The sequence below is a fragment of the Ambystoma mexicanum genome, chromosome 3p, assembly GCF_040938575.1.
Source record: "Ambystoma mexicanum isolate Mex_15411 chromosome 3p, UKY_AmexF1_1, whole genome shotgun sequence".
Taxonomy (NCBI): Eukaryota; Metazoa; Chordata; class Amphibia; order Caudata; family Ambystomatidae; genus Ambystoma; species Ambystoma mexicanum.
In genome coordinates this window covers 418831049-418844793 of record NC_090925.1, presented here as the reverse complement: position 1 = coordinate 418844793, position 13745 = coordinate 418831049, and the positions used below count along the sequence as shown (strand labels likewise).

The following is a 13745-nucleotide window of genomic DNA, read 5'->3' as shown; positions in this document are numbered from 1 at the left end:
TTCCAGACAAGGGACCGTCCCCCCGACCCCTGCCCCCCCCCCCCCAACTTGTTACTCCTCCTTAGCTCATGCCCTTTTTCTGGCCCCCTTTCCACCAATTTAGCATGCTTGTGGCCCATACCTTAGAGCTGTCGTCTTGCCTTTCCTTCCATACTAGTTCCCCATATCTTGTTTACCATATTCTCTATTGTCTTCATGCTTTATGGCTCTCTTCCCCTCTTATTTTCGTGCTCCTCTATCTCCTCTTTTATGTTCCTCATTCTCCTTTCTTTCATCTGCTCCAACCGCCTTTGCTGTTTCCCCTGTTAATCTCTCATTTGGTATTTCAGCTTCGCCTCTTTCTCTACTTTCCGTCCCTCGATCTTATCCCCTACTTGCTTTCTTTTGCCTTCTGCCCTCTCCTTTCTCTCTCCTCTACACTCTCCTTGGTCAGCATTCTCCAATTGTCTCCTAACTTCCACTCTCTCTTTTGGAATCTCTTCTTTTAAACCCCACTTGCAGCTGTAATGTGGCTTGTGGTCAGGGGACATGCTGAAGCTGTATAAATATTTGCTAGGTGTAATTTGGATTGATGGGGCCCAGAGAACACTACAATTCCTCCTGGTGCACTTTGTCCGCTGTGCGATGCCACGGCTCTTTGGTGAGGAGAAGTAAAGTCTGTCCACCGTCTTGGAGTCGGATGACTCTTTTGTTATGGTCGCCAAACTCCCAGATGGTGATGACCTGTGCTGTGGTTGCTGAATTCCACTGTTTGTGTGATCTTCGTCACCCTGTGAATGACCATATGGTCCCTTGTATTGATATAGGGCTGTGCGGCAGTGCATCAAATTTGCTATATTTGTGACCCTTTCAAGGGCTTTTACCTGGTATGTATTTACTTGACTAAGTGAATAGGCTATTCTTATAAAGTGACTTGGCTATTGTTACAATTTGGCATGCTAGAATGTCAAGAGGGCTATGCGTACATCCACAATATTACAGTACATGTAAGGCAACGGATGAATTGACAATATGTTGCAGTGAACACGCGTAGTGCTCAGAGCACATCGGACTATATTAGTAGCGGAGTAGTCGGTAATTGATATTTGCTGGTTATTGCGTGACATAGATACGCGTAGGATTCAATGTGCAGGAATACATGTGATATGCAGTGCAGTGAAATAGGCGTAGAATGCAGAAGTGGGACAATCTGCAATTGTGGAGCGGCCAAGAAGGAGAGAATAAAACAGTTGGTATGTGGTAGGCTAGTAAAAGACGTACTCGGGGGGGGGGGGGGGGTACTGAGGTGTAGGCAGGCGCGACTGTTGCTGTGTGTGAATTAGTTGTAAAGTGGAGGATTGTGCAGAAAATGTAGTGCTCGCTTACCCTGGAGTCTGACTGAGGCAGGTGATTTGCGTTGATGGTGACACGGGCAGCGTGGCGGGCCCCTCAACACTGTTAAGGGGCAGACCGGCACAGACAGGATCTGGCCTTCTGGAGTCGGGCCGGCTTGCGCCTGCCGGTGGCCCTGGTCACAGCGAATAGGTAGCTGCGGCTAATCAGAGCGCACAGCTCAGTTGACAATGTTGCTCAGCAATGAATAAACAATATGGCGGCGGCCATTTTAGATGGAGTTCCTGTGTAGTTGCACGGCGTCTGGGATAAACTTGCTGGTGTTCTGCAATCGGCGGACTGCTTGGTTCAGTGGGTGGTTTCCTCACGGGATCCTGAGAGGAGATTAATGCAGTTTGCCAACACCAATTAAAAATGCAATCTGGCTTACCCAGGAAGACAAAGCAAAAGGTAGCGTTGAGGTGAAGGGGAGGTTGCGCTTCTCCTGAAGACAAACTGATTTCTGTATGCTGTGATGCTGCCATTGTGGGCACCTGGAAGTACTCTTTTTTTTTTATTTTTTTTTTTATTTTTTATTTTATGAATATGGATGCATGCATTTTTAGCCCAAACAATGGAGCATTTTCTTGAATTTGAAAATGTGATACGTTGTGGATTGGATCCTTGTTTAATCGATTTGCATCCAGAAATGTGCTTAGGAATCCCAGTATATAAGCACATTCACACTACTCTACTTTAAATCTGGTGCAGTTGAGTGAACCAGTATTTTCCAGATATTGGCTGAAAATGTGACCGATTTTGCTGACCTTCAGTTATGTTTTAGTTTGTAATCCTAAAATCTAAATCCAGATTCTAAGAGTGTAAAGATTTTAGCAAAACAGTCATTAAAGATATTTCTCAGATGTTATTAATTTTCTCCCGATTAGAATCAGGAATGCTTGTTGCAGATGGAGATATAACCCACAATGTTGGTATCATTCCTGGGAAAACTGCATTTGCTCTTGAAGTCCGAAAGTAAGCGAAAGAAAGTATTATGGTAAATGAGGTTATTAAACACTAGTAATGTGAAAAGAAACAAACTGCCATTCTCATTCATAAAGTGGAAACCATTTCCTTGAATGTCCTACACAGGCCTTGGTAGTATTGAATTCTGACATTATGGTCTTTCCTGTTCAATTTCTCTGTTTTAGGTTTACCCCATGGCAGCTGTCGCCACTGCAGATAGAGGTCTTATAGTTTACCAACTGGAGAATCAGCCCTCTGAATTCAGGCGCATCGATTCTCCACTCAAACATCAAGTAAGCCTTTTATCATGTTTTAGTAAAAGCTTTGAAACATTGCATTTTTAGTATATGTTTTGCTTTTTACTGTCTTGGATCTACATTATTTATACTAAGAGGTTTTGCAATTGTATATACTTAACTTAAGAATTTCAGCTGTAAAGTGTTTTCTCTGCAAAAATTAACTTTATTTCTTTAAAAGAAATGTATACCAAATATTGGGCAATTTAAAAATTCCTATCAGATTTGTTCTTGGTTTTCCTAATATTTACAGTTTCATAAACCATACTTTTTGTTGTTTGGCATTGACAACGAACCATAGCACCGTTTCACAAAGTGCTTTTGCTGTCGCAGTTGCAATTGTGCTCGATTCACTAAACACAAAAGTAGGCCTTTGCCTATTTCACATTGGTAATGTGCGTGTACCGCAATTTGCACTCAGGCAGCTCTACATATTTATGGGTCAGAAGGGGTGTATTGCATTAGTGCACACTCTTTATAATCAAAGTGTGTGGGTGTCTCTGAAGGAGGGGGAATGTGTTTGGCAATACAAATTAGGAACACACCAATGCAGATGACGCATCCCATTCACAAAGAAATTACATTTCACTTATGCCTGTTGTGATTTGTCTTGCTTACAACCGTGGCATAAGTCTGATCTAGAAACCTGGCAAATCAACAAGAACCCCTTTTTTAGTTTAAAATTATTTTGCTGTAAGTGGTTAGCTTCTGCCAAAGTTGGGCTACAATTTGGATTTTAATAATTTTAAGACTTGCTCTTCCCATTTTGAAAGTTGTCATGTTCATGACTTGAGCCTCCTGATATGCTTTGTTGAATACGGTCCATTTGCATGCGAAATGTGATAGTTGGAAATTGCGTCCGGCACATATGCCCTTTTCGTCAATTTCCATGGGGTAACAAGCTGATTGTACATGAAACAATTTCTGTGAGATTTCAAAGTGTAGAAATGCTTGATTGGTCTGTTTCCACAGCTTCAAAGTATTGGAGTCTGTTTTGTGTCTGCACCCTTCCCCCCACTTACCCGTCCCCCCACTTACCCCACTTTCTCTCCTTTTCTCCCACTTTCTCTCATTTGCCCCTCTTTCTCTCCCTTCCCTTTCCCACCTCTCATCTTATCCTTCCTTTCCCAGTCCCTCTGTATCCCTCTTCTCTTGCCTCACTCTCTTCTCTTGCCTCACTCTCTTCTCTTGCCTCGCTCTCTTCTCTTGCCTCACGCTCTCTTCTCTTGCCTCACGCTCTCTTCTCTTGCCCTACTCTCTCTTCTCTTGCCCTACGCTCTCTTCTCTTGCCCTACGCTCTCTTCTCTTGCCCTACGCTCTCTTCTCTTGCCCTACGCTCTCTTCTCTTGCCCTACGCTCTCTTCTCTTGCCCTACGCTCTCTTCTTGCCCTACGCTCTCCTCTTGCCCTACGCTCTCTTCTCTTGCCCTACGCTCTCTTCTCTTGCCCTACGCTCTCTTCTCTTGCCCTACGCTCTCTTCTCTTGCCCTACGCTCTCTTCTCTTGCCCTACGCTCTCTTCTCTTGCCCTACGCTCTCTTCTCTGGGCCCCCCCTCTCTTTTCTCTGGGCCCCCCCCTCTCTTTTCTCTGGGCCCCCCTCTTTTCTCTGGGCCCCCCTCTTTTCTCTGGGCCCCCCCTCTTTTCTCTGGGCCCCCCCTCTTTTCTCTGGGCCCCCCCTCTTTTCTCTGGGCCCCCCTCTCTTTTCTCTGGGCCCCCCTCTCTTTTCTCTGGGCCCCCCTCTCTTTTCTCTGGGCCCCCCTATCTTTTCTCTGGGCCCCCCCCTCTCTTTTCTCTGGGCCCCCCCCCTCTCTTTTCTCTGGGCCCCCCCCCTCTCTTTTCTCTGGGCCCCCCCCCTCTCTTTTCTCTGGGCCCCCCCCTCTCTTTTCTCTGGCCCCCCCCCCTCTCTTTTCTCTGGGCCCCCCCCTCTCTTTTCTCTGGGCCCCCCCCTCTCTTTTCTCTGGGGCCCCCCCTCTCTTTTCTCTGGGCCCCCCCCTCTCTTTTCTCTGGGCCCCCCCCTCTCTTTTCTCTGGGCCCCCCCCTCTCTTTTCTCTGGGCCCCCCCCTCTCTTTTCTCTGGGCCCCCCCCTCTCTTTTCTCTGGGCCCCCCCCTCTCTTTTCTCTGGGCCCCCCCTCTTTTCTTCTTTTCTCTGGGCCCCCCCCTCTCTTTTCTCTGGGCCCCCCTTCTCTTTTCTCTGGGCCCCCCCTCTCTTTTCTCTGGGCCCCCCCTCTCTTTTCTCTGGGCCCCCCTCTCTTTTCTCTGGGCCCCCCTCTCTTTTCTCTGGGCCCCCCCTCTCTTTTCTCTGGGCCCCCCCTCTCTTTTCTCTGGGCCCCCCCTCTCTTTTCTCTGGGCCCCCCCTCTCTTTTCTCTGGGCCCCCCCTCTCTTTTCTCTGGGCCCCCCCTCTCTTTTTTCTGGGCCCCCCCTCTCTTTTCTCTGGGCCCCCCCTCTCTTTTCTCTGGGCCCCCCCTCTTTTTCCTCTGGCCCCCCTCTTTTTTCCCTTCTCTCTCTTTCTCTTTCTCTTTCATGCTGTTGGAATGTCCCCCTTGTCGGGCTGGGAATCCTTGGTAATATTAGAACAGTTTTCATTTTGAGTTTGAAAAACTGCAGTCACTTTAATGTCCTCTTAGTCGTTTTGGGACATATTGCCCCATAGCCACTAGATAGGGTCTTGCTTTGCTCCACCCCTGTAGGCAATCATCCGATTTCATTATTTTTTATTTTTTTTACTTTTACCACACATTCAGGTGTCGTGGAAAATGAACCACAGATTAGTGAAAGACTTTTAATGGTAATCGGCAAAACATAAAGCATAGACCACAGCTACCCACCCTCCCTCCACCCACCAGGCTTAATACCCAGAAGCACCCATGCCTTTCAATGTAGAGGGAGGTTTCAGACATAGCATGACCTTGCAGAGAAATACCGTTTCAGATGTAAGAACAGCATCTCGGCATGCAAGTTTTAGGCAGAAGCTGCATTTCTCATGGTCCGAAAGAATTACTCAAGGTGGAAGGTGAACAGAGATGCATTTTAGAGCTTACTGGGCAAACTTCTTCTAGGGTTCTCACTCGCCTCTGAGCAGCCAAGCAAGTTTACTATATGAAAACTTTGCCTGCTAGATTCCACCTTGCCTAAGAAAGCGGCAGTCTAAATCACGCTTTTATATGCCACAAGGGAAACATGACAGAGGTGAAAACTGTGGAAGTGGGGATATCAAGAGGCCAGATGCTAATGCTGCTTTGGTTAGAACATGTGGGGATCGCACAGGAATGGCAATACTCTTATTCTCAACCATTACTAACTGCCATGTTGAATTAGTTTATTACAATTTTAAAAATCTAGGTTTTTCCCCCACAATACTCCCTTTCCTCCATACTGTATGAGCCTCCCTTCCAAGGGACGGGGAGACGGAACCTTTTTCACCAGGAAAAAAACCTTCTTCCCCTTTTGAATTTAGAGGAGCGCAGGGGCGTGACCCAGGGAGCATGCACTGCCCTGACTCGGCCCTGTGGCGCCACACCACAGTCCCCTTTTCCGGGTCGACGGGAACGGGCCGAATTCACCAGCGCTCCTGGGTTTGGCTTCGGCCATGTAATTCCACGCGCGGATACTTCTTTTTTGTCTTATCTATCATTCAGGTACTCTGTCCTCAGGCGTCACGCTCCTCCCCGGCGCATGTTGACTTCTACAGGCTTCAGCAGGTGTCCATCCTGCAATGGGCTCTTCCCACCTTCAGGCCCCCACGCCCTCTGCCTAAGTTGCCTTGGCTCAAAACACGGTTGGGAATCATGTTCGGCGGGTGACTCGTCCTCGAAGGCGCTGAAGAACAGACTCCCCAGGTGGAGGGAGCTCTTCCAGAAGTCGCCTCCAGAGGATCTCAAGAATTTCGGCCAATATTTCCCAGCGCACCCCGCAAGGGAGACTCCTTCCCAGGGACTCTCCCGCATGGGAGTGACCGGCCAAGTCCTTCTACTGGCACGTGCCCTGAGGCTGCTACAGCTAATGGACTTTGGGTCGAGGGGTCCTCGGATCCTCCCGGGCGGAGTGTCGAGGAACCGGAAGGTTCTTGTACCGGGTCTACACCCGAGGGTCTATGCCCTTTTACCGGCACAATGACCGAGGGGCTACGCCCGAATACCGGCAATACGTCCGAGGTGCTACGCCCTAATACCAACAGTATGTCCGAAGGGGCGCCTAAACGCAGCTCTACCGACCCCCGGGTCGAGGGTCACCGGCCGGGGGAGCAGGGTAGGCCCCGTGATCCACACGCAAGAGTCTTGGACGAGGCCGGGCCCAGCGGGCTGAGCAACACGTCACAGGTTTGTGGCAGGCAGCTCGACAAAATGGCCGCCGTGCTAGAAAGGGCCACCCGTCCGACGCCATGCCACGAATTCGGCGAAGATTGAGTGTCAAGATGGGACTGGCCTCAACCAGGTACGTCGCCTACAGTCTACCCTTCATTTGCGCAGGGCCACTTTCCTTTGCGTCCATATGGACAGGGTACGCAGCGGCTCCAGCAGTCCCCCGCTACCCTGTCGGTACCCCCTGCCACCTCTTTGGCCAGTGAGGAGGTGCTCTTCGAGACGTTTCTCGGCTTCATGAGGTCTCCTCAGATGGGGTTATAATCGAGGAACAGAAAAAAGTGTCTAAATCTAAAGACACTCCCGTCCCCTACACATCCTTTGGAACTGATACACAGTCAGTCAAATGTAGTTAGAATTTTTACTTCAAAAAGGTAAGTAAATATTTAGGCAAAACAAATAGGTTTCACAATATGTTGACCAGAACACTTCTGGTTAGCATTAAAATGCATAAACATACAAATATTCAAATAAGGCCATCATAAAGGAGAATGATCTTGAAAACAGAAATAGAACATTTGTTATAAAGTTAAGCAAACAATAACCAAAAATGTTATTCTTGTGATGTTCTGAGGTGCTCAACGCGTTTCGGGGAACAACCCCTTCTTCAGGAGCAGAATAGTCTGTAATTATATACATTAAAGAAGCATCAGTGTCAATATCATTTTTACAATGTACACAAAATTGGAGAAATCCAGAAAAAGATGTATATAAAATATAATTTTTAGAAAATGAGACAATCCACATATATGTGGTCACAATAGTACAGTTACAATCAGAGAAAGTATTTATTGACATAACCATCCACCATTTCATAGGTGTGACTCCAAGAAAGAAAAATAATGAGGCCTCAAACGGGCACTAGGATTTTTAAATAAATCGAAAGAAAAGGTTACCTGTAAAACAAGCTGATAAGGAACAAAAGATTGATAAATTCACAGCAACAAAGATACGGGAGATCTAATAGCAATAAGGATCCAATTGCAATAAGGATCCAATTCCAGCTAGGATACATGTTGGCTAATTCCAAATGGATAGTGAATACCCTGTAAAGTGAGAGTAAATATGAATAAACAAATGATGTGTAAATAACCTACGGGTAACGAAATTAAAGGACACTTAAAATGGATTGAATACCATGCTTATACCAACGGGTTATAATCGAGGACGCAGTCAGGGAAGTCCTCCCCTCCATGCTAACGTCACCACAGACTCCTCCATCGGGCCCCCAGACCCTGGTGCAGCCGCCTCCTCCGGCTCCACAGCCAACTCTGGAACCTCCGCCGCCTCCTCAGCCTCCGGCAGCGGCCCCTGTACCTCAGCCTCTGGCGCCATCTACCCCTCCTAGTCCACAAGATCCTCCAGATCCGCATTATACAGACGAGGAGGAGGATCCAGACACGCCATCCTCAGCCAGGGCCTTCCATGAACGTCTTGCTGGCCTGGCGGAGTACCTGGGCCTCCCCCAACCCGAGGTCGAACAGCCGGCAGAGGGGGTTCTGGCTGAAGTCCTCGCAAGACGCCCCTCTGCCAACACTGGTATTCCACTGCAAACCAATGTAGTCTCTCTGGCCAAGAAGGGGTGGCTCAAGCCCCGCTCCATCCAGCCGGTCAACGGACGCCTGGACGCCAAGTACAGGCAGATAGAGGGGGATACACTCTTGCGCTCGACACATCCTCAGCCACGCTTCTCTGTGATCGCTGCGGCATCACTATACTCCAAGCTTCAGTCGTCCTCAGCCGCCTCCTCTGCGGCGCTGCTAGGCAAGGAGGAGAAGATCTTGGAGGCGTACAGCAAAAAGATCTACTGCAACGCCTCCTTGCACCTGCGTCAGGCGAAAGCGGATGCCATGCTGGCTGCTGCCAACCAATGGTTATGGCGGGAAATTGCAGACTTCCTCTCGGAACTCCCCACCCAATGCCAATCACGCTTTAAGGCGGGGCTAGCGGAAGCCAGGCTCGTGGCGCATGACCTCATGGAATCCACAGTGGCTCATATCGATACCTCAGGCCGTGCCATCTGCATTGCCATGGACAAGAGGAGAACAGCCTGGCTCCGGGCAACGAAATTCAACCCTGATGTCCAGGAGCGCGTTCTAGATCTACCGTTTGAGGGGAGGGACCTCTTCGACTCATCTACGGACAAAGAGTTGGACAAAAAAGAAAAACAGCTCACAAACGGGTAAGTCTTTAACCATTCTTACAAAGACCACGCCCAAATCGTGCACCCAATCTCAGCAGTGCTCGGAAAAGGGTCGTTCATATGGAGGGTTCTGTGCTTTCCAGGAATGCAGATCCAGGCAGCCGGACCGCTCGCCGTTTCAGAACCGGCGCAAACATCAAAAAGGGGGGGGTAAGGGCTTTTTCCAGTCCCCCTCCTTAGCGTCAGCCTCCGAGGGAAAGAAGGCATGACACGCCGCCCCTTCTGGTCCACGTGTCTCCGGTGGGGGCAGGCTTGCTCTCCATGCACAATTCTGGCGCCAGAATTTCGCGGACCCCTGGATCCTCTCCGTAGTATCCACGGGGTACCGCCTTCCTATCCCAGCCTCTCGTCCCTCGTCCCTCCTCCCCTCCACTCCCACAGGTTGGGACAGCAACTCTTTTGACAGAGATCCGGTCGCTCGTAGAGAGCCAGGCAGTGGAGGAAGTCCCAGACTCCCAGCGAGGCTTTGGCTTCTACTCCAGGATTTTCGCCATTCAGAAGAACCAGGCGGGCCTGAGAGTTGTGCTGGACCTTTCCACCCTCAACCTCTCCCTACCCCTGCAAAAATTCAAGATGGTTACGCCAGTTTTTATAGCGGAGACATTGGACAAGGGAGACTGGATGTGCTCCCTGGACCTGAATGACGCGTACCTACATGTCCCGATTTGGCAGCCCCATAGTTCTTTCCTACGGTTCAGAATCATGGGCTACCATTTCCAATACGAAGTCCTTCCATTTGGCCTCAACTCGGGGGGGGGGGGGGGGGGCCCCCGGGTCTTTACCAGACTCCTGCTGTAGCGGCCCTCCTCAGAGCACAGGGCCTCCATCTACCCATACCTCGACGACTGGCTTGTCAGGGCTACATCTCCGGAAGCGGTTCACCACTCTTCCCATGCCCTTGTGAATACACTGTATGACCTGGGCTTCTCGCTCTACCTCAACAAGTCACAGCTGCTCCCTACGCAGACTCTGACATTCCTGGGACATAGTCTGCGAGGGTTTTCCCGTCGGAAGACATAATCTCGGTCATCAAGAGGGCCACCGCCCACTTCCTCAGCAGAGAGGGGACCTTGGCATCGTGGTACCAACATCTCCTGGGTCTACTAGCGGTGGTCCTGTTAGCCGTGCCGCACACAAGACTAAGGATGAAGGATTCAGCTGCACTTCGTGGCCTCATGGAATCAGGAGCGGGGCTCGCAATCCGAGATGATCAACGTTCCTCCAGCTCTCCACCCGGACATAACTTGGTGGTCCATGGACTCCAACCTACGGACGGGCAAGCCCTTTCGGCCGTCCTCTCGGCCGCCCTTTCTGCAGGCCACCATCACCAGAGTCCTCGCTCGAGGGCTGGGGAGCCACCCTGGACGATCTCTCGGTCCACGGCACCTGGACTCGACATGAGCAGGAATACCACATCAATTGGCTGGAACTGAACGCAATCTGGCTAGCGCTCAGAGCCTTCCTACCACTTCTCAAGGGAAAGGTTGTTCTCATCCAGACAGACAACTCGACTAGCATGTAGTATGTCAACAAGCAGGGAGGCACCAGATCCCCCTCCTCTGTGCAGGCTGCCGATCAGCATGTGGGAATGGTCCCTGGAAAATGACATTTTACCTTTCGACAGTCCACCTTCCTGGGGGAATCCAACCTGAAGGCGGACAGGCTCAGCAGACTGAGAGCGGACAATTACTTGTGGCAGCTAAACAACCTCGTTATTCAGGAGATCTTCAACAAGTGGGGTCATCCCCAAGTGGATCTCTTTGCCACCTGGCACAACAAGAAGTGCCCCCAGTTTGCATCCTGGCAGGGTCAGGGCTCCAGCTCTCTGGGGGACTCATTTCACCTCCAGTGGACTGAAACGAAAACCTACGCCTTTCTGCCTACTCCCCTGATCCACAGGGTAATTTGGAAGATCAAGGAGTCTCACTGACTCCGCATCATTATAATAGCTCCATGGTGGCCGGCCAAGCCATGGTTTTTGGAACTACTCAGCCTCTCGGAGGTACCCCCGATACACCTTCCGATGAGCCCAGAACATCTTCTGGCCCAACAGGGGGGCAGAATTATCCATCCCGCGCCAGGGAAACTTGCCCGCACAGCGTGGTACCTGAGCAGGTAACGCTTCGGCACCTTAGCCTTTCACAGGCCAATCTGGAGATCATGCATGGTGCCAGGAGCAATGCCACCAGGGCCCAGTACAAAAGCAAATGGACCAGATTCTGCCACTGGGCAGACTCGAGGGGAATCAACCCCTTGGCCTGCAATTTGGACAACGTGCTCTCCTTTTCGACGCACCTCGCTCACTCGGGCTTACAGGTGGACACCTGCCGCACATACCTTGCAGCCATTGGGGCTTATAGGAACTTGGAGGAGGGCATCTTTTCCTCCTCCAACCCTATAGTCAAACATCTGACCGGTCTCGCTAGGCTCTACTCCCCTGTCAAGAGACCGCACCCTGTGTGGGACCTTAACATAGTGGAGCCAATGACGTCTGTGCACATTAGGCTGGTCACCATTAAGACGGGCTTACTAGTCGGTCTTACCTCGGCTTGCAGAGTCAGCAAGATCCAGGTGTTGGTTGCCTCCGAACCATATAACACCTTTCACAAGGACAAGGTAGTCATGCGGACGCACCCGGCATTTCTGCCCAAAGTTCCTTCTGTATTTCACTTGAAAGAAGAAATATTCCTTCCTACGTTCTTTCCCGATCCCTAGGATGAAGCACAGAGTGTCCTGCACTGCCTGGATGTCGGGCATGACCTAAAATTTTACTTGGACAGGACCAAGGGCTTCCGCGAATCGGGCGCTCTGTTAGCCTGGCTTCGAGCCTCCGAAGGTGACAATCGGGCCTCTAAGGCCACCATAGCCTGCTGGATGGTCTCTGCCCTCAAGGAAGCTTACGAGGGCTAGCACAAGCCGCTCCCGTCCAACATGCATGCCCACCAAGGCAACGGCCATCGCATTCCAGCGCCATGTCCCTTGGCAAGTCATAAGCAGGGCGGCCACTTGGGCCTCTCCCTCGGCTTTCTGCCACCATTACTGTTTGGATGCGGGCTCTAGATCTGATGCAGCTTTTGGACAGGCAGTTCTCGGGAACCTATTTGCTTAAGGAGGGTCTCCTCTCAACCCTGGTGCTACAATCAGTTGTAATCGCCCATACAGTATGGAGGAAAGGGGACGGGACGTAAGAGTAATTATAAGTTACTCACCGTAGTGACCAACATACTCTTAGTCCATAGTCCCCGTTTCTCCATACATCCCACCAACCTACCCCCTTATAATACTCGTGTCATTAGGCAATGTTAAATCTATTGTCGACGTGTCAATGAGGACTGAGGTGTGGCGCCTGAGGGCGGAGTCAGGGCAGCGCATGCTCCCTGAGCTGCGCCTCTAAATTTTAATCGGGGGGGAAGGTTTTTTTTCTTGTGAAAAAGGTTCCGTCTCCCGTCCCTTAGAAGCGACGCCCATACAGTATGGAGGAAAGGGGACTATGGACTAAGTGTACGTTAGTCACTACGGTGAGTAACTTATAATTTCCCTCCTATGAGACCTCCAGTCTCATCCATTACTTCTTAGGAGGAGCAAACATCACATTCTGACATATAACATTTTACTTCAGTAGTATCAGCCCAAACCCAAAATCCTTGTTCAAAACCATATCCAAACCCAAAGACCTCTCCCAATTCAACTTCTCTAAGGTCTCAGTGATCGAGGTAGAGAAAACTATTCTTGCACTTAAATCATCCAATTGCAAAGACGGCCAATGCCCAGCACAATTGATCAAGGACGCTGCTAGAGATCTAGCTCCCTTCATCACCAAACTTATCAATGCTTCCTTTACTACTGGCACAATTCCACGCAACCTAAAGGAATCCTGGGTGCTCCCCCTCCTGAAAAAACACACTGGACCCTAACATTCCCACAAACTACAGGCCCATTACCACGGTGCCTTTCTTGCTAAAAATACTAGATAAGGTAGCTTACACCCAAATTCAGAACTTCCTTGAGGTGAACCACCCCCTTGGCGCCCGCCAATCTGGTTTCCGACCCCAACATGGCACAGAGACTGCCCTTATCGACTTAAAGGCCCAAATAGACTCACTCAGAGACGAGGGTAAAGTAGCACTCCTCCTCCTACTAGACCTCTCAGCCGCCTTTGACTTGGTGGACCATAGAGTCCTGTGTAATCACTTGGACTCTGCGGCCCACTTTTCAGAGGAGGCCATAGTCTGGATACAGTCATTCCTTAGTGACAGGACTATCAGGGTGTTCTCCCCCTGAGTGACAGCAGACCCAATACCCATCACCTGTGGAGTGCCCCAGGGATCTTGTGTCTCGCCAACACTCTACAATATTTTCACCAAGCCACTCTTTGATGATCTTGACAATCTGGCTATCACCTATACCAATTACGCAGACGATACCCAGATTCTCCTACCTCTTACCGGGGATTATGGGAAAGATCTGGCTTTGGTGAACAGAGTCTATAGCATTGTTCAGGCATGGATGGCCAACCACGGCCTATGCCTGAACGATGACAAAACTGAGCTC

The 13745-nt window shown here is 50.1% G+C and overlaps 1 protein-coding gene across 2 annotated transcripts in view; it reads left to right on the top strand.

Moving 5' to 3' along the window:
- Positions 1-13745, top strand: part of RAE1 (ribonucleic acid export 1) — a 340130-nt gene that overhangs the window by 162839 nt on the left and 163546 nt on the right. For both annotated transcript variants that reach the window (XM_069651101.1, XM_069651100.1), the window contains exon 8: positions 2523-2630. In XM_069651101.1, the coding sequence (XP_069507202.1) occupies positions 2523-2630 (108 nt within the window). The remainder of the gene's footprint in view (positions 1-2522; positions 2631-13745) is intronic.